Source organism: Akebia trifoliata, chromosome 9 (assembly GCF_017979445.1).
Source record: "Akebia trifoliata isolate Shusen 1 chromosome 9, ASM1797944v1, whole genome shotgun sequence".
NCBI classification, from domain to species: domain Eukaryota; kingdom Viridiplantae; phylum Streptophyta; class Magnoliopsida; order Ranunculales; family Lardizabalaceae; genus Akebia; species Akebia trifoliata.
This window is the reverse complement of record NC_141383.1, coordinates 23,626,265-23,645,856: the sequence shown is the minus strand read 5'-3', so window position 1 is coordinate 23,645,856 and position 19,592 is coordinate 23,626,265. Positions and strand designations below refer to the sequence as shown.

The 19,592-nt window shown below is 34.1% G+C and overlaps 2 protein-coding genes across 13 annotated transcripts; one reads left to right on the top strand and one right to left on the bottom strand.

The window, feature by feature from the left end:
* Positions 1-2,072: 2,072 nt before the first annotated feature.
* Positions 2,073-8,484, top strand: LOC147394832 (uncharacterized). 12 transcript variants are annotated; one of them, XR_015181628.1, is made up of 9 exons: positions 2,073-2,243; positions 2,364-2,413; positions 2,554-2,664; positions 5,507-5,579; positions 5,723-5,807; positions 5,907-5,977; positions 6,362-6,693; positions 7,832-7,914; positions 8,033-8,484. XR_015181628.1 is itself a non-coding variant. In XM_086454449.1 (7 exons), the coding sequence occupies exons 1-7, from the start codon at positions 4,643-4,645 to the stop codon at positions 7,606-7,608; spliced, it is 315 nt and encodes a 104-aa protein (XP_086310575.1). In that variant the 5' UTR covers positions 4,426-4,642; the 3' UTR covers positions 7,609-7,661. The 12 variants fall into 12 exon arrangements, 1 of the variants encoding a protein (XP_086310575.1); XR_015181627.1 differs by lacking the exon at positions 2,073-2,243 and having other exon boundaries at positions 2,251-2,413; positions 6,362-6,413; positions 6,580-6,693; XR_015181629.1 differs by lacking the exon at positions 2,073-2,243 and having other exon boundaries at positions 2,251-2,413; positions 5,736-5,807.
* Positions 8,485-10,142: 1,658 nt separating this feature from the next.
* Positions 10,143-13,313, bottom strand: LOC147394831 (putative inactive poly [ADP-ribose] polymerase SRO5). The gene is made up of 6 exons (XM_086453727.1): positions 13,155-13,313; positions 12,333-13,049; positions 11,972-12,213; positions 11,738-11,874; positions 11,545-11,640; positions 10,143-10,566 (listed from the first exon to the last, which is right to left on the bottom strand). The coding sequence occupies exons 2-6, from the start codon at positions 12,965-12,967 to the stop codon at positions 10,480-10,482; spliced, it is 1,197 nt and encodes a 398-aa protein (XP_086309853.1). The 5' UTR covers positions 12,968-13,049; positions 13,155-13,313; the 3' UTR covers positions 10,143-10,479.
* Between the last annotated feature and the right edge of the window lie 6,279 nt (positions 13,314-19,592).

The window sequence follows — 19,592 nt, the reverse complement described above, 5'->3', positions numbered from 1 at the left end:
AGTGCGATTCCACACTGGTGTAGCATTAGAACACGATGACTCGACTGGGAACTATCTAGTTGTAGAATCTCAACTCTCAAATTTCACTACTCCACTATTATATATTATGTATTTGTTGCGTTATTTTAAATTATAATATGAAAATTATATTTACTAATTCAACTTTATTAATTATAATTGTATAAAAAGAAAATGATGTAGTATGAGTACTGTTGATTGATGAAATGTGGATTTTAACTGTTTAGTTGTTTATCCCTAGGTATATGTACCAATTAATTGTAGTTTATTCGATAAAACTTTTGCATGTATTGAAACGATTTAAAATGCTTATTTGTTCATGTTAGAAAATGTTTTTAGTCGGAATTGTTTGTGTATCTACTAAATAACCCATGTTACTCAAATTCTTTTTCTCGTTTTTTTAGTTTCAGATCCAGTATTTGAAGAGGCGGGTGTAAAGCAAGTTAGTGAGAATCATCTGATAGGTTAGATAGACAACCAGAGTCTATTATCTAGTAAGCACTATGACTATACCTATTAGGTTGGTCAGTTCGTTCAGGTTATATCATATGTTTTGATTGAACGTTAGGATTCTATTAGTGAAAGGAAACTTTATAAAAATCATGTATATTAATTACTTTCTCCGCACTCTGATCTAGCCTACGTTAGTAGATGTAATTAAGCTTTCGCTGTTTTTCTATATATATAATATTATTGAAATCGTTTATCAAGTGAAACATGTATTGAGTGCCTTGGAATGTTAACATAAACACAAGAAATCATGTCGAAATTTCGAGGTATCATCTAGTGCCTCGGAATCTGACATGAGATTTTATGTTGTTTCGGGGGCACCATACTGGCCTTCTTTTCTTGAGACACCCCCATCACAAAACCATACATCATTTAGCTCAAGATACACATGAAAAGATTTATGGTCTATAACTATCAGGTCAGGGATCGTATAGGTAGGGGAAGGGGGTTGGATATGAAAAAAGGAGTGTGAGATTCTCATTAGTCTTGTAGTTTAGTAACATTACTCAACTCCATTGAACGCAAGTTCTAAACATGGGATTCCAAGACGTTGGTTGTAGAGAGATTATTTAATGTGAATATTATTTACTTGTCAAATAATTAGTTTATGTATAGGTGAAATATATTTAGCATTGTTCACATCAATTAAGGATTTGGATTAAGTGTATGTAGTAAAACTTTTGAAGTTTGAATGAAGGTGGTCCATCTTTAAAATCCAGACTTTAGAAGCTTTATTTATAATCGAAATTCAAAAGTTTTGAATTAACGATGGATGAATGCTAGGTGAAACTTCTGAAGTTTGATTTCTAGTTTCAGACTTCAAAGGTGTTACCAAACATACACTAAGATAGCTATGACTTTTTTCTAAATCCTGTTAATGATTGTTTGATCACTTTAAAGTTAAAAAGTAGATTTGAGTAAAATATAAGATCAAGAGAGAATTTGTTAGTACTTATTGTACCATGTTGGCAAACTATCGTCCCTAAAAATTAGGTCTAGGGCTGGCAATGGCGCGGGCTTGGTTCAGCTTCGGCTCAGTCCTAACCCCACCCTAAAGATGTGGGCTCTATCCTAATCCAAGACTAAACCCCTATCGGGCCTAAACAGGCCAAACCCTAACCCGGTCCACATGAGCCCAAGCAGAAATTGGGTTTTGTTTTAGGCTTGAATATTCTAAACTTGGCCCGGCACAAACTATGAGTTATTGATCCTCAACTAGCAAGAATGAATGACTCCCAACATTGCTATCAAAATTTTAATTCTAAGCTAGTTGTAATGACAAAACATGGAATTTCACCTTGACAACATACAATATTGGGTTCAAAATAAAAATAAAAAAGAATGAACAAGAAATTATTAATTAAGAAATCAATCACAATACATGAATTTACGTGACATACACTATCCACTACGTGAAAATCATGAAAATTAAAGAAAAAAATTGTTGGGCTCGGCCCGACGAATTTTAAAAAAATAATTTTGACGGCTACGGGCCCACGAAATTTAGACAAAATTTGCGCAGATATTTTCCCGTCTCTCTCACTCTGGTTTTTTATGCGTTTTCCCCCTCTCTCTCACTCTCTCGCTCTGATTTCTCCGTGTTTTTTCCTCTCTCTCTCTCTGCTTCGTGAGTAGCTCTCCCGATTTTGAGAAATTTCCTGCGTTTTTTTCCCCTCTCTCACTCTCTCACTGGTTCGCGAGAATCTCTACTGATTGTAAGAATATCTCTCTCTCTCTCTCTTTGTCTTCCTCGATCACATCTCTTTTTATATCTGATCGATCTCTCTCTGTATCTGATTTCTCGATCTGTCAACACTGAAAATGATGGAGTGAAGATGAGATCTAGGGTTAATTGGAGCCTTAAAGTGATCTCTCGATTTCTTAGGTTGGTGGATTCATAATGTTGTTCAGTTTATTGAAGATGAGATCTAGGGTTTATCATTCCACGAACTTTTCGATCTCTGAATTGGTATTAATCATTATTTACTTGGTTATGATTTTTATTTTTTCTGTGAATCTAAACAGCAAAGATCAATGTTCATATCTCAAAGCTAAGTTGAAGCCATATCTGTTGATCCAGTCCATCGTCCCTCACAATCCCACCTCTCTCCAGCTCTCTCATCTGACTTCATCAAGGTTCATTTTTTTTTTCGTTTTTATGATGGTGATTCATAGATCTGATCTTTAAAGTAGGTTTTTAATATTGATTTGGTGTTTTAATTACAGCATTATTGTTTTTTTTTTATTGAATGTTTGTGTTTTGGATTCCATCTTGAATGTGTAGCAGTAGTTTGGGGGGAAAATTCTGATTATATTTGGTTCAAATCATGTAATTTTCTGGTAAAATATTTAGAATTAGATTATGTAAATAGATATTCAGAATTCAAGATCTTGTTTTCTTCTTGTACTATTTTTGAGAAGCTGATTTCAGACTATAGAATTAAAATCTCATTTTCTGAACTTGATTTTGTAGTTGTGACACATAAAAGTAGAAAAAACACATTTTTACAAATGCAAGAAACAGATGCTGTATTATTTTGTAATTTTAGCTTAATGTATTTCTAATTATGAGATAATTGCTTTTATAATCCTAATCAAAAGTGACATCAGATTTTAAAATCAATTATTGGTGAAGTTGGAAATCTGAACCAAATGCCCACAAATAATATCAAAGTTGCATGCTAATTTAAGTTAGAAGTGACTCTTCTATGGCATTGAAAATCCTCGAGAGTGAGTGTGCTGGATGGAGCTACAATAATTAAGGAATGGGAATTCTGCTCAAAGCATGATTTTCCTCAAAGTCTCTCTCCATAGATTCTTTAGAAAGCTGGGGGGTTTATTCGTCGTCAAAACCTTATATCAAAGATTTGGAATTTTCTTTAGTACCAAATCTTCAATAAAGTATATTGAGATTGATTTTTTTAACTATCTCAATCCACATTCTTTTATAATAGTGTTGTTCGTTTAGAATTTTCAATCTGCATGTTCCTTCTAATTACGATTGTGATGTAATCGGGGCATGTATTGCATGAGATACAATTCTTTGATTTTGCAAGTTTTCATTTTTAACTCACCTAATGATGATGGTAATGGGATTACCAATTTAAACCCAATTATGTGTTTCTATAAATTATTTGGTGCATGCAGATGTTTTTTATTTCAGTTTCCAATAACTCTGTTTCTTTTAGACATTTAAATAGGATGATAACATTTGAACTTGTAAAGAAAAGCACCTTCTATCACTTTCTAGTTGATCTATCTTATGACTCTTAGTTCTCTCTTCCTGAAAATAATCAATAATAATATGAGACCGCTCAAAATGCAAACGATTTCAACTTTTTCAACATGACCCAACTTGTAAACATTGGAATCTATAGGTGCATATACTTGAATATTCTACCAAACTCTAATAGTAAAGAGGGGAGCTTAATGCCTCTTCTTCCATGAATTCTACACAAGTGCTCACGTGTATGTGCGTGTGTGAGAGCTTGTACATCTGTGTAATTGCTTTTGGCAAGGATCACGCTATTGTAAGCTTTTTCTATTTTGCTTATAATCTTGATTTTGGGTTCCCTAGTTGCCTACAATATGACTATGCTAGTGACAAACATCATTAGTATTTTTCTGTTGTCCTCTATTGGAACTTATGAATTCCAAGGTATTATATAACATTGTTTTTAGAATACAACTCATCACTTATCTTAAATGGTTCTATCTGATTCTACTTCAGGGCACTTTCTTAGGAAACAAAACTCCTCCTAAACTGTTGTAATACCTAATAGTGCCCTGTTAGTAAATCTGAGCTGTTTAATACTTTTATTTTCAGAATGCAAACTTCCAATTTCTATTTTAATTGGTGTCCAATTTCTAGTTTGAGTGTTGATTAGATATTCGATAGGGTCTGTATCATTTAGTTTAATTTCATATATGCAACCATATTACAATTTGATTATTATAATCTCATATGTTCTTTTTTTCTTTTTCTAGCACTAACTTATGATTGTTTGTCGTTCGTGTTAGAACAAAGTCCCATTGGTTTCACAGTGAGGGGTGCATCAATTACACATTTATCTTCGTCCTTGCCGTTTTCCACGTTCTCTACAGTGTCATCACCATGGCTCTTGGACAAGCAAAAGTAAGCAAACCTTCTAACATTTTAACCTATACCCATATCTCAAATCCATATTTTGTGTGATCCATAACATGGTCACACCGATCAGTGTCATCACCATGGCTCTTGGATTGTAAGATTCATTCTTATTTGTTTTGTTGATCCCATGGAGTGACTTAAGAAAATTCTCAAACTTTTTACTCTCAAAATTGGCAGTTTGCTTTCTTTAGGCAGTTTTTCGGTTCGATAACAAAGGTGGACTATTTAACAATGCGCCATGGATTTATCAATGTAAGATTCATCTCCGTTGTGTCTAATACACATATGTCGTGTGCATGGCCATGATCAAGATCTGACACTGATCGGTGTGACCACGTTATGGGGGAGGTTTTAGTTGACTAAAACCCATTTTCTCTTTAAAGTATGTGTTATTATTATACCCTATTAAAAGAAAAATCAAATTTCAGGAAACAGTTTGTGTTGTGGCTTGAGTTGCATTCCTTCTCCCTTTACATCCCCTGTTTCTTGATAGTAGTGCATAGTTGTCAGAAAATTTCATTGTTATTTTTCTCATGCATTTTTCTGTGCTTACATTAAGGTTCTAAACTAATTGCTTGCATTCAGTTCAAGCATCTGAAACCTAAGGTTAGGAATTAGAAGACTTTGTATTTATTTATTTGCTAGATTGGGCAGAAGATCAAGGCTATCGTTTCAAAAAGCAGGAAAAAAAAAAAAAAAGCCTTATTTTCAAGAAGAATAAGAGATAGGAGGGGAGCAACTTGTTCAGCTGGAGTGATGACCATATAGGTGAAACTTGTTCCCTTTTTAAATTGATTTCTCATGTTTATTATCTTCTATGGATTACAGGTGAGATTATGGGAACTGTTGGAGCTGTTGTCTTTTCAAAGAAACGGAAGAATTTCATCATTAGTGGTAGTAGGTGAGCCTTATTTGTTCCTGCTTGGAATCCCTTCTTTTGAATGTTTATAGCCCTTCATCATTCATGGCGGTTGCTTGTAATCTCTTCTTTTGTTTTGAATTTCTTGAATGGTTTCTACTTGCATGTATGTGTTTGAATTTTAGTTGTGTGAAGTAGAGGTGTAGCTATTCTGGGACATTCCGACCTCCAAATTGTCAAGTTGGTTGTGGCCAACCCAACTCAATGATGGTAATGACTCTTATAAGAAAACTTTAGTAATAGAACGTGCCTCAATCCATCAATGATTTCTTACTATAACCTTTTTCAAATTAATGTTCACCTTATTAGGTACCATGTGCCTCGATCTTGGGGATTTTTCAGGAACTCCAAGTTGACACATTTACTTCAAGATTCATTGGGTAAGTCTGAGTTGAACAAAGTCGTGCTTGTTCAACACCTCAAGTTACAGACTAGTATCAAACTTGATATTCCATTTTAGTTATACATTCATGAGTTTAAGTGCATGGTCGCATCTCATTTCAGGGTCACATATTAAGGATACATGTCCAAATAGAAGGTGCTTAGACATTGTCTAGTGTTAGTGAGTGTCTGATCTGACCAGAAACAATATGTTCTTAATGAGTAAAATTGTGGCCACCATCCTTTACTTGATCAACATTCTCCACCAGAGTATACTCTGGTGGGTACAATGGCAGCAACATTAATTACAGTTGAAATTAACTTAGTGATTGATTGTATTGATGTTTTTCTAACTTACATGTTTGTCTTCTTGTAATTTTCAGAAAAAGCAGTGGTTTTTTCTAGGGGTGCATCCATGTATCGTAGGGTTACAAGGTACATGAGAATGTCATTGAACTCTCTCTCTTGGAATTAGTAGCCGAGTAGAAGCTTGGGTGATTTGCTTCATAGTAGTAAAGGACGGGTTATCCAACTTGCATCATGATTGCGTGCCTCCAATTGTTCATCAAAACGTGAAATCAAATAATGTTTTGTTGGACAGAGAGTTCAGTGCACAAGTGGCAGATTTTGGGGGTTTCCAAAGTGGTTGATGTGATCAGCATTGGGCCTAAATCCATGTCTGCGATCACAGGTTCATGTGGTTATATTGCACCAGGTTAGTCAAGATTACATCATACCTGTTTATTCTATTTCACATTGTCATCTTTAATTGAATTATGTTCTATTTTTCATATTGGGTATTTGAATTTTCACCAATTTATTTGCCATATAAATCTTTTCATGGTGTATTGGCTTATAATATCTCCCATTGTTGTTGATCTACAATGTCTGATTACATATATTTTCTACTTAGCTTGTATGATCGATTTGACGAGCTTACATAGTTATTTCTATCGGCCCTTGTTCTGTTTCTAACAAACTTACACAATTAATTCAATATTTCCTGTTCAATTGTTTTTTTTTTTTGTTCCAATTTTAAATAAATCTATTGTGTTTGGCCTTTGTTGATTTTTAACCGATTTGAGGGATTTTTCCTTCACCCCTTTGGTTACATTTTGCAGAATTGGCAACTGCCCAGAATTTTCATTTTATTGTTGACCATTAACTAGGGTCCATGTGGTTGATTGGATAAATTATAGGTGTTGTAACTGCTACTGACCACCCCTTCCCAGCTTCCCCAAAGAAATGTGGGCTAAGATTTTTGCACACTAGGCTTAACCTTTTTTATTTTTTGGTATATTGGTAGGGTTCACCTCATTTGTTACCAGAACCAGCACCATCTCTCCAGTTCAAATCTAACCATTAAGTGAGAATCAAGGGCATTTATAGAAGGGTCAACCTGGGAAAAATGGCTATTTGGGTTCTAATGTGAAAGCAGCCACAAAGTGGGCTTCTACAGACATTGACTGTGTTAGAATTCTGTTCAGTTACTTTACTATATGCAACTTTACTATGCAGGTACAATATGCAACTTTACTATGCAGCCTTATTCGTGCGATATATGTGATAAAGCCCTTTGAAATGACATCATTCAGTTACTTTGTGCAGGAAAATGGTTTTGATGTGTTGATCAAAAGAATTGTAGCCAAGGCAGGAGATTGTGTTGAAGTGAGCTTTCCCCTCCAAATATAAGCTCCCACTTTTACTCTGGAAGATCCTTTTGTTTTACTCTTTTTATTATGTGCTCAGTTGTGCACTTGGTTCCTTTTATAGAACATGAGAAGAAGTTGAAATCACTTTATACTAAAATATCAATAATTGATTCGATGATTCTGGGTGTGCTTGGAAATCAGGTGAGGTGCTTGTACCTGAAGAGTTCCATGGTAAAGCCTGTTCGCATCTTCTGAGGAGTTTGTTTTACTTGTCATGAGAAGAGGTAGTGTGAGAAAGACTGGTGAATGTTTTGTCGAAATGCTTAAAATTTCCTTTAAGTTGATTGTTTATGAGTGATGATTCTCTGATTGCCTATAAACAAGATGATGGATCCATGACAGTGAAAACCTTCAATGTGACCTCTTACAAGAACATCGAACGGTCGAAGATAGCGTTCGATGTGCCCGAAATGGAAGCGGAGTACGTAGATGGTGTGATGAGGCTATATGCTACGGTGGTGTTGCCGAAGAACATGGCGGGGGCGACGGTGAATCAAGTGTGGCAGGTGGGGTCATCTGTCACTAATGGAATTCCTAATGTCCATGGATTTAGACATATAGTATTGAGGAGAGTTGGTTCTCTTACAGTTTGTCTATAAAGTTACTTCTTAGGCTTTCTCTTAGGTATCTCTTAGAATCTATTATTGCTTCTTCAATTGTTTGTGTTTTGTGTTCTAAATTAAATCAGGAGTGTGACATAAATAGCTGTATATATATATCATATACTGCTTTATTGTCAGTTATTTGTAGTTTCGACAGAATTTTCGATCTTAATAAATAGGTTTACATGTATATTAATTTTGGGTTATTTAGTTTAGTTTGGAGCTTGTTTTATGATTTTTTTTTTTTTTTTTCTTTTTCTGAATTTTTTATATATTATTTCGTTCATTGTGATTGGTGAATTAGAGGACCGTGATATTGTTTGTTAAACCTCCAAATTTGACGGTCATACTCTATGGATTTTTTTTTGTTTTTTTTAATTCCATTCTCCAATAGTTTTTGATAGTCCAGGGCCGTCAAAAAAAAAATTCTACAAGAGAATATTTGACGGGCATATTTGACAGGAGGGTCCGTCAAATTTCTCAAAATTTGACGGGCTAAGACCGTCAAATATGAGCCTTTTTCACATAGTGATCGGAGAAAAATCACACAGAACCACACCAAAAATCCTAAAAATCCTTGAACATAGTTGTGCTAGAGCTAATATTGGGGTTTGATACATACATATATATATTTTAATTTTATTGTTTAGAAAAACTGTTCTACTATCTTGATATTTACAAATCCGTAGAAATTTCTTTTTAAAGAAATACTACATAGGAAAAAACTCATAAATTTATATATTTCAGATAGGGTTTAAGATTAGGATAGAGGAAAATATAGGCTTGGAGGCAGAAAATATTCACTAGTGAGTATGAAATGAGCATGACAACTCCGAGTCCGAGGATTGCTAGGTCTCAATCCAATCACCGAAAAACTCGAATCTAAAAACCACTCAAAGACATTATAAGCATCACAGGGAAAATTACAAAGATGTAAAGAGATTGATCCCCAAAGCGTGCAGTCCATTGCTCTTGTAAAGGGAAAGCGGTCATCAAGAGTAAGTGAGGCATGTCACCTTGCTAACAATCACTCTTTCATAGTGGTGATTACACAGGACATGCAAACTGATATGCATCACATAAGTATGGGATTGATAGACTTGGTAGGATGTCGATACATGCCAACTCAAACACGTGTTGGCGTCCATGAGCATGTTATTGACCAAGCAATCTCTGATCCATATCTTGCTTGTTACCTAAATCCCATGCAAACAACTACACAATTACAGTCTACATGATCGACCCAATCTAGATATGGTCTAAACTATTGTTTGCTTGTTGAAAAGCACCTAAGGGAATGCATTCAAATATTTGTATCTTTTTTATGTTCATTGTGATCGAACATTGTAGTTCCTTTCATGTCGAGTCCTCAAAACTCCTGAAACCTCTAATTGCTTTATGTTTCAGAGGCAGTTGACCAAGGCCGTCTCTTGTCCGGTATACAAATTCTGAGGGGAGACAGGGTTTTCAGGGAAAAATATGATAAATAAATTGCGTTTTCGAACTAAACACTTTTCGAAACGTCAGGGAACTTGGTAGAAGAAGGCAATCATTGGCACTATGCAATTGGTCGCCTGAAAGTATCCAAAACTCTGTGAATAAGGGTTCATTTGAAGGCAAATGTAAGTAATTTTCCCAATCATTATCCTGTATTCTGCCAGATTTTCAACCAACTTAATTGATGACACAAGAAGTAACCAATTCCAATTCCATATCATAGATGAACGGGGCACTAAAGGCCGGATCGAGATTTTGTACCACACTAAGTTCTAGGGTCTAGTAAAAATATTGGTGCAACTCTACTAATGAATCATATAATCTGTAACTTAACAGCAAGATGTATATTACAATTAAATTTCCAACTCAATTAAAACCCATTCATTGATATTTGATATATTCAGTACACAAGTATTAGAAAGAGGCCCCAATTGCCAAAACAACCAGACAAAAACAAAACAAAAACAATGCTCATGGACCTGGCTTTGTGTTCACAACTTATGCCATTTTCCCTTGTAAAGGAACAACAAGCTTTAAAGTCCCCTATAATTCCAACTTCATTTCACCGAATTGCACTCCTTTTAGAGAACGAAGTAGGAGTATCCTCAGGTACTCAACCTTGTTGCTGCAATGTAACAAATCTTATAAGAAGTCAGAACGCCACATTGTCATCTTCTTCGTTATGTATAATTAGGGACTTGAAGGCGGAGAACAACTCAAACTAGTTTGAACTTGCTTTGTGTGGGGTTGAAGCGTATCAGCTGTTGATTCTAGTTTCTGAAGACACACAAACAAACAAGACATTAAGGTTAACATGTTCAAAACTTGTGGACATGAAAAGTGAAATAAAGATAGAATCAATCCAAAGAGAGCACAATTCATGAATTTAATCAGTACAAAAGCATTTGGTGAACATTCTTATCATTCCTTCATAGAACACAAATATGATAGATAACTAAAAATTAAGAGAGCACCGCCACAGCTTTCATATGGAGGGCAACTCTTGACTGGAAATAGGGAGAAGAGTGTTGAGAGTTGTGTTATCCGCCTCTGCTCCCAGGAATCACGTGCTCACGTACCGTACCCCAGTTCGACCCATGACCCTCTTATATTCATAGTTGCGCCTTCCTCATTAGATCGGTCTTTTGGGGTAAATGGTTCGTCAACATGGTATCAGAGCGCTAGGTTCGTATAGGTCATAGATTCATGTCTCCTTGAAGGAATTTTTCACCCTCATGGGTAAGGGGGAGTGTTGAGTGTTGTGTCATCTGCCTCTGTTCCCGAGTATCACGTGCTCGTGTATCGTGCCCTAGTTCGACCCATGACCCTCGTATATTCATAGTTGTGCCTTCCCCATTAGATCGGTCTTTTGGGGTAAATGGTTTGTCAACAAATAGTGGGGAAGGTTTTTTTTCCTTTGAAGGGTAAGCTGGACTTAAACCGACGATAAAAGGGTATATCAAGTTGTTCATTTGTTGCTACTAGAATCAGCAACCAACACAAGAAAAGGGAATTTCATCAAATTTCTAATTTCTATCAATATATCCTAATGATGTTATTTACTTAAAAGTCGGAATTACAGTTCATTCGAGGTACTAGTGCTGTGCTAAGTTTTATTAAGATTGGAAAATTTTTCATCCTTAGTATCACAACGCTTTCAGTGTCAACAAAATCTAGATGCAAACGTTCGGATAAAATAAAGTATGAATGTTATCAACAACAAGAAACCATCTATTTCATGATAATAACTCGCACCTTTCCTTGAAAAGATTGAATTACTGTAATTAGCAACTTGTCTCCCGCTATTTGTCTCAATCGTTGTATCAGATACTGTCGTGCAATTTTCTTTTCCTATAAAAAAAATTTGCACAAGATCTTAATACCAAAAGCAAATTATACGTTATCTTCATAATACTTTATGATCATATATAATGTCAAATGTACTTACTCGGTAATCACTGTGATATTTCTCGATCAAATCGATGGTATTAGGAGGTAAGAACTTTGCAAGTTGTGATATCAGAGTCGGAAATGGCAACCAAGCTGACTTGGGTTTTCTCAATTCCTCTTGTATTCTCGAAAATCCTAAACAATTAGACAAAAACAAATAGTTGATGAGTACCAACATTTTAAGATAATCTAGACTTAAAAACACACCTATTTGTGATGTTGAATTACTAACCTTCCAAGATAGAAGGAGCCTTGAAGCTTATAAGGTATTCTGGCAAAATATGGGTGTTCATATGTGTGCTCCAAACTATATACCTCTTAGGAGATATCAAATTATCTACCCCAGAATCAAATTCCTCGGAACTCGGATGAAATTGTTCGGAACCAGAGCGAACGACCTCCATATTTCCCAAGATTACACGACAAAGCAACACATGTTGTAACCCGCTTTCATCGATAATAGAAGATATTGCTCTGAAAATTCATAATTAAAAAAACACAATTTGTTACTCTTTTGAAGCCAAAAAAAGGAGTTAATTTCAAGGACAAAATAAACAAAAAACCAAATCATGAATCAAAGAAGAAAACAATACCCATCAAGCGAATGACCTTCGGGCGAAAGATAGACCCCGGAACCAAACAATCCGCCATTGTCAGGTCTTCGACATTGACCAAAACCATGATTAATGATACTGTCGATCTCATTCTTAGAAGAACCATACCAAGCAAATTTAACATTAGCACTGCCACTGCTGCATTTTTTCGCTGTTGCCTCGGAAAAAATCCTAAATGATTGCGATCGGGCTTGCCCCGATAAACTAGAAAACCGATTCTTATGTACAGAGACCACGCTGGTATGCGATCCAAAAGAACCCATTCCAGAAAGAAAATTCTTCTTGATGATGTTGAAATCTTTGTCTTCTTCTCCCAATCTAACCAACCCATTTTCACCACTAAAAAACCCAGTTTGTTTCCTTGAATTTGAATTTGAATATGAATTCGAATTCGAATTACTACTTTCAGAATCAGAAATCGACATTTCTTGATAATGAGTAGTCTCCAATCCTGAACTAATATAAGTATCTTCTTCCCTCTGTTTATTTAACCTATTTTTTCTTGATTTCTCTGTTAGTAAACCCTTACGCCTACCGTTAGTAATGTGTTCTACACTCAGAACTGGTGATCTACGCTTCGTTATGTGTTTCTCCATTGTTGGAATCGAATTCATTAAAGGAAAAACGAATAAACCCAATCTACAAATCGATGATTAAAAACAGAATTACGCCCTTTGATACCCAAACATCAAGAATCTGTATTAAAAAAAAAAAGATCAGAAATGAGGAAACTTAATGAGTTTCTGAAACTTAATCAGTAATCTAAAAATTGAAGCTCAATGGAGAAGATGGAAATAAAACCTGTTTGAAGCTTTGAATTTGGAAGATTTTAAAGGTTGGAGAGAAGTCAAAGGAGAGAGATTTGGTTGGAGGGAAAGAATTTCTTGGAGAGGAAGAGAAAGGGTTTGAATGGTTCTTATAGCCGCCTCGCAAATTGTTTTCGTGGCGGTGAGGACCGCTACTTGTTTCGTGCCGACTGTTTTCAATGAGATAGGATGAGGTCGTGGCCTTGTGGGGGGTGTTTAGAAGTTTTAACCGACTTCAACTTTTGGGTGATTTAGATCTACCCCCCTATGTTTTTATGGATATTATAAATACGCCCCCTTTATTTCGAAACTGATGACATGCATCACTTGACCTCAGTTTTTTAAATTGATTAAGAGGAAAATACTCTAATGCCCACATATTTAATCTCTAGCAAAAATTTCAGATTTTTCTTCTCCAAATCAGTCATCTTCAACTTCTTTTGGATACAAATTTTAACTTTAATTTATTTTAAGATTGAATCTACTTCAAATCTTCATCGTTCAAATATCAAGGCAAGATACAATTTTAGAGGAAGTACAAATTACAAAATTATGACATTTTAGAGAGAAAATTTTAAGATATTTTACTAAAAGAGGTAAAATAGAAAATGATGGATGAAAATAAGATTGGATAGATTAAAGGTATCTTGCAGTTGAAGAACTTGAAAATAATTGATTTTAGGGAAGAAAAATCTGAGTTTTTGTCTAGTAATTAAAAATGAAAGCATTTGAGTTTTTTCTTATAATATATTTAGAAGACAAAAGTCAAGGGATGCATGTCATCAGTTTTAAAATATAAAAGGGTCTCTTAAGTATTTAAAAAATATAGGGGTATGTCTAAATCACCCTTTGTTTTTTCTTCTTTGTGGGTCTTGCCAACGTGTACACTTACTGCACACGTTGAAGTAAAATAAATATACTTTGAAAATTGGTATGATGGTATTTTGGTAAAACTAATTTTTTTAAGGATATTTTCGGTATAAAATCCAATTTTTAAAGTGTAGTTATTGCTATTTCACGTGTGCCGCACACGTTAACAAAGTCCCTTGTTTGTAGGGAAAATACCAAAATAGTCATGCATGTTTGCTTTTTGGAATAGGATTCGTTAGGAATAATGATTTTATGAAACCCCATCAAACATACGCCCTTGACATAACATGTGCTAGAAGCATAGATTTTTCTTTAGGATATACAATTGCACATATTTATGGGGATGCATAGCAGTGTTTCCCAAGAGTAAAAAATCTATGATTCTAATCAATGCCAAATCAAGGGGCGTGTGTCTGTCACAATTGCGTCAAAAAATCATGGTTCTTTTGTTAAAGAGAAACCCTTTCCTTATTAGGATAGCAAGGGAAAATGCCTTACTAAGTCTCATCAATCGTTAAAAAGACCTTGAGATGCATAAAATACGAATCACGATGTTTCTTTTTTTTTTTTTTATGGTGGATGAGACGTAATAAGGCTAGTTGGATTATTTTATTTTTTTGTTGGATTATTCAAATACCCTATGATTCAAACGATGAATACATAAAATAAATATGCAATAAAATAAAATACAAAATCAAGAGTTACTTTATTCAAAAAAAATATCTTATTTTCAAGAGAGACAATAAAAGTTTCTTATTGATGAAATTATATTAATCATAGGATTTTCTTGATAAAAAATATGTACAACTTATTAGGACTTCCAAAGTATTTTCTAGTATCGAAAATATCTCCAGGAGTTGGACAAATGCCAAAAATGTCTTCACCCCAAGTTCTCCATTCCTCCACTGAAGTAACCTGGGATTAGGGTTATAAATAATAGTTAATGTGTTAATTAGATGCGTTCAAACAACTTTTTAAACAAGTATTTAAGGGTATTTTTCTGTAGAAATTTTTTTAGGGCATCTTAAAGTGTGTCCTTAGGGCCCATTAAAATATATATCAAAGGAGTTATGCATCTAATCTGGTATTTATTTATTTTTATCAAAATGAGTATTTACTATTAATCACATTTATAATTTTATTTATCATATCCTTTTTAACAAAAAATTAAAAAAAAATATTGAATCATATTTAGGATTTACTTTAGATTGAAAATAAGGACATAAAGATTAGTTCAGCAACATGCATATCCTTTTATGAAAAAGATCAATTTATTTGTATGAATTTCAGAGGGAGGGGGAGTAATTGAGTTTAATGTCATTATAGTAGATGTTTACCCTCAACATACGCTCCCATCATACAATCATAGATTATTTGGCTTGGGACACACAAGAAAAAGATTTCATGTTCTATGTATCCCGAGGCAAATGATCTACGATTCTGTGGTGAGAGCGTATGTTGGAGGGGCATCAGAAAATCATTATTCATACTTAAAATATATGACCGGACCAATAATTTTAACAAAATACTTGATTATTTTGGTAAAATATTTTGAACTTATTTAATTTTTTCTAAAACTATTGATTTTACCCTAAAATCTATCATCATCAATGAAAAAGTCATTCAAATAAATATTTTATTTATTAAAATTAACTATCTAAGGGGTATGTATGTCATTTTGAACTCAGAGGACATCTTTCTTCAATTACCCTCCTTGGTGAGATAGGATGGTAGTATTTTTAGGGGTAGAATAATATTTCAGATATTTTCCGGCAATATACGCGGCATTAATGATGGCTATATAAAAATTATGATAAAGTTCTCCTTATCGAAGACCAACAAGAGCTTTTCGGGGCAGTTAGGCGGAGATAACTGTTAACGCGGTTAATGCGTGTGAGAACCACCAAAGCAGATACGTACGTCTTGTTCGCTTGTTGTGTTGCGTGACCTGTCTGTCTCGCTGTCTCTCTCAAATCTTAAACACCGCCGTTACTTCTCTCAAAAGTTGTCTAAATTATATTTTCTATTGTATTTTGAGGATTCTAGATAAGCCCTCCAAATTTTGATGAATATTTGAAATGCCATTGTATTTTCAAATTAAAGAAATACCCCCTACCTCAATCTTTTAAAGACTTTTATGTAATGATCTTAAATGCACCCATCTTAAAAATGAAGCCTAAAACCCTTGATGATCTTCTCTCCCGAAAACCCATCATGTCCAAGTTCTTCAATGTCTTTAGTAAATTAAACTTTGAACCCTTTGATTTGGCATAATTTCTTGTTGATCCCTTAATGTTTTGACAGTTGGACTTACCTGCCTTATAATTATCTAGTGGATTCATTTACCCCCTTTTCATATACTTGTCGTCGTCCAAACAGTTAAAAATGATTTTTTTCTTTTACTTTTTGTAAATATAATTTTAGCCTTTTAATAATATTATTCTTTTTTATAAGCAAAATAATTTTCATGTGAAAAAATGGGTTTACTTGTGAAAGTTTAGATAGAGACATTTTTATAATTTTATAATTTTATAATTTAATTATTTTGTATACAAAAAAGAAGATAAAATAAGTGGGTAAAATAGCATGAATTTCAACACAATGTAAAAAAGCAAGGTAAGTGCAAAATGTTAACATGTTAGGGGGTCAACAAGGAATTACCAAACTACTGGGGGTCAAAATATAATTTACCCTTATTTTAACTATTCAACCTCGTCTCCAATCATTATCTTCGTCTTTGACATCAATTCCTTTAGAAAATCCTTGATTTTTCTACTAACAAATCTACCATTTGCTATTTCCTGATATCTTGCACTTGAAATTTAAGGGTTGGAGGAGATCTTAAGGTAAAAGTCTTTATTTTAGATGACAATTTTGAGGAGAAAAATTCACGAAGAATTTTTTTTCTTTCCGAAAGTCTTGCCTCATGCTTCAAGTTTGAAGTCTAAAGAGAAAGAATCTCAAGATTGAAAATTGGAATAAAAAACATATCCCATGTGAAGGGTTTGCAGGGAGAAAAATCATGAGCTGTAATCATAGGTTGAAGATGAATGTATTTACGTGATTTTATTATTATTATTGCAGTGTAGAGAGAGACCATAGAATAATATTATCACTAAAAAAACCTGGGTATCTCAAACATTTACCAATACATGACCCCGATACATAAATGGGACCAATTAGTTGCACACCAACCTTGGAAAATAACCATTTTTTTTAACCTATTAATTGCATTTTATTAGTAATAACATTAAGATTTAGGATTATTCACCTTCTTGTGTAAATTGTAAACATACTTGTTATACAATCAAGTGTTTTCTATAAAATATATTGAACCAACAATAATTTATTTGAGCATGATTGAAAAACAAAAAATAAAAATCAACAAACAAAGGAGTACAATATTTTTCTTTATTTGAGTGCAATTATCTAAATGAGGTGCAATTGGTAGTGGGTGGTGTGCAACTAGTCGACCCCTACATAAATAAAAATTTTCTTGATTCTTTGATGCACCTAAGTTTTTTCAAGTTATCCTACTTTAAATTCTTTGACCAAGAAGTCAAGGGGGCATGTTATCAATTTGAAAACATGGGTATCTCAAACATTACACTTATGTTTTAATTGATCCTATACTATAAATTCCTTCACTAAACGACACCGTGGGTGATAAAAAAAAAAGAAAAAAAAGGAGGAATTTAAAGAGTATAAAAAGGAGAATAAAAAAGAGAGAGAACAAGGCCTTTTGGTGAGTCAAGTGGTGGCACATGTGTTGGTGGGTGCTTGTCTTCGAGACCAAGTTACCATCGACACAAGAAAAGAAAGAACATAATCTGAATTGAATTATACTTCTAAAATTCCTCGAATATATAATATATATAAAAAAATCATCTTTATTGGTTATTTAGAATAATAAAATTGTGAATGATCAAGTGGGCCATGCTCATTCAAATATGGAATTTGTTCAAACCCAACCATCGATGGAAAATCCAAGAGTAAGGCCATAGAAATAAATTGTTTGGATGAATGGAACTTTGAACCTGAAGTATCGACGAGGAGAAGGCATGGGTTTCACTTTGACCCTCTAATTGACACAAAATTTATATCGACACCAAGAAAATGACTTCCACAATTGTCTTAGAGAGTAGTGTAATGATTTTGTAACGCTCCCATTACAAAACTGTAGATCATTTGCCTCGGGATATGCATTATCATAAATCCTTTTCTTGTATATCCTAAGGCAAATGATCTACGATTCTGTGATGGGGGGCTTGTGTTAGAGAGGGGGTGTCAATTATCACAACTCTTAGAAGTATTCTATATGCCTCATCTAAAAAAAATGGAAGGAAATAAAAATTACCTTGATTGATGAAAGAGTCATGTTGGAGTGACCTCAAGTTGGAACCTCATATCACACTTCTTGAGGTGAAAGTGGATAGGAACCCTACATACTTTTTCACTTGTATCTCGATGAAAAGCATATATGGTTCCGATACACTTTCACGTCAAGAAGTGTGATTTGAGGTTCCAACCTGAGGTCACTGCAGCAGCATTATTCTTAATGAAATAGTGGATGGTTAACATTTAAAAAAAGAATAATGTTGAAGTGACTTCAAGCTAGAATCTCATATCGCACTTCTTGACGTGAAAGTGAATAGGAACCATAGATGCTTTTCATTGAGATACAAGTGAAAATTAAAAGCATCTACGGTTCCTATCTACTTTCACATCAAGAAGTGCGATATGAGATTCTAACTTAAGGTCACTCCAGCATGACTCTCTAAAAAATTAGATTACATGAGTTTATACTTACAAATCTCATTTTCCAAGGAAAACAATCTAGAATAATATTATGGGCAAGACATGTATTTTAGTATTCATCGCAATCGAAAAAAGGATGGTTGGATGGACCGGCCACTAACTCGTGCGGTCTGCAAAGTTTAATTCTTTTAATTTTATTTTAAATAAATGGTTAATAATGAACAAAAAGGTGATGAGAAAGATGCTAGACTCTTTAGCAAAAGAAAAAAAAAACTTTTAGTATTCCTTCGTCAATACTCAATCTTTATATTTTTTAATGTAGGATCCATTTCATGTATATATAAGGGTGATATTATGATATTTAAGTGAATATAACATGTTTACAATACTAAATTTTCTTCAAAAGATGGAAAGAAAAAGCTATGAATCTTTAAAGTCATCGATTCCGACTATATGATATTGTACGACCTTTAAAGTTATTGATTCCTAACATATAATGGAGATTCAAAGTTCATTTGATCGATGGAACGACATACGTCAGCATTGGTGCGCGTGAGGGGCCACCCTCAAGGATTTATCCCAAAAGTTACTTGGTGCGTATTGGGGGGGACATCACATGCCTTGAGGATTAGTCAAGTGTTCTAAGTGGCTCAGATACCTCGATTGAAAAAAAAAAGGGTAATGGCTGGATCCACCCATATATTAAGTGGCTTGGGCTAAGTCTTCGAAAAGATCATTAAATGCAAGCTCAGCGTATCTTTTTGGAGTCAAATTTGTAGCCTTAGCCAGGCTTAGATTAGTGTTT

Coding starts and splice junctions, on each gene's coding strand:
- LOC147394832 (XM_086454449.1), top strand. CDS start 4,643: ATGGCTCTTGGACAAGCAAAA. Junction 4,931..5,506: donor TGCGCCATGGATTTATCAAT/GTAAGATTCATC, acceptor TATGGATTACAG/GTGAGATTATGGGAACTGTT. Junction 6,617..6,658: donor TGGCAGATTTTGGGGGTTTC/CAAAGTGGTTGA, acceptor TAAATCCATGTC/TGCGATCACAGGTTCATGTG.
- LOC147394831 (XM_086453727.1), bottom strand. CDS start 12,967: ATGAATTCGATTCCAACAATGGAGAAACACATAACGAAGCGTAGATCA. Junction 11,875..11,971: donor GGCTCCTTCTATCTTGGAAG/GTTAGTAATTCA, acceptor CTAATTGTTTAG/GATTTTCGAGAATACAAGAG. Junction 10,567..11,544: donor TTCAATCTTTTCAAGGAAAG/GTGCGAGTTATT, acceptor GTGTGTCTTCAG/AAACTAGAATCAACAGCTGA.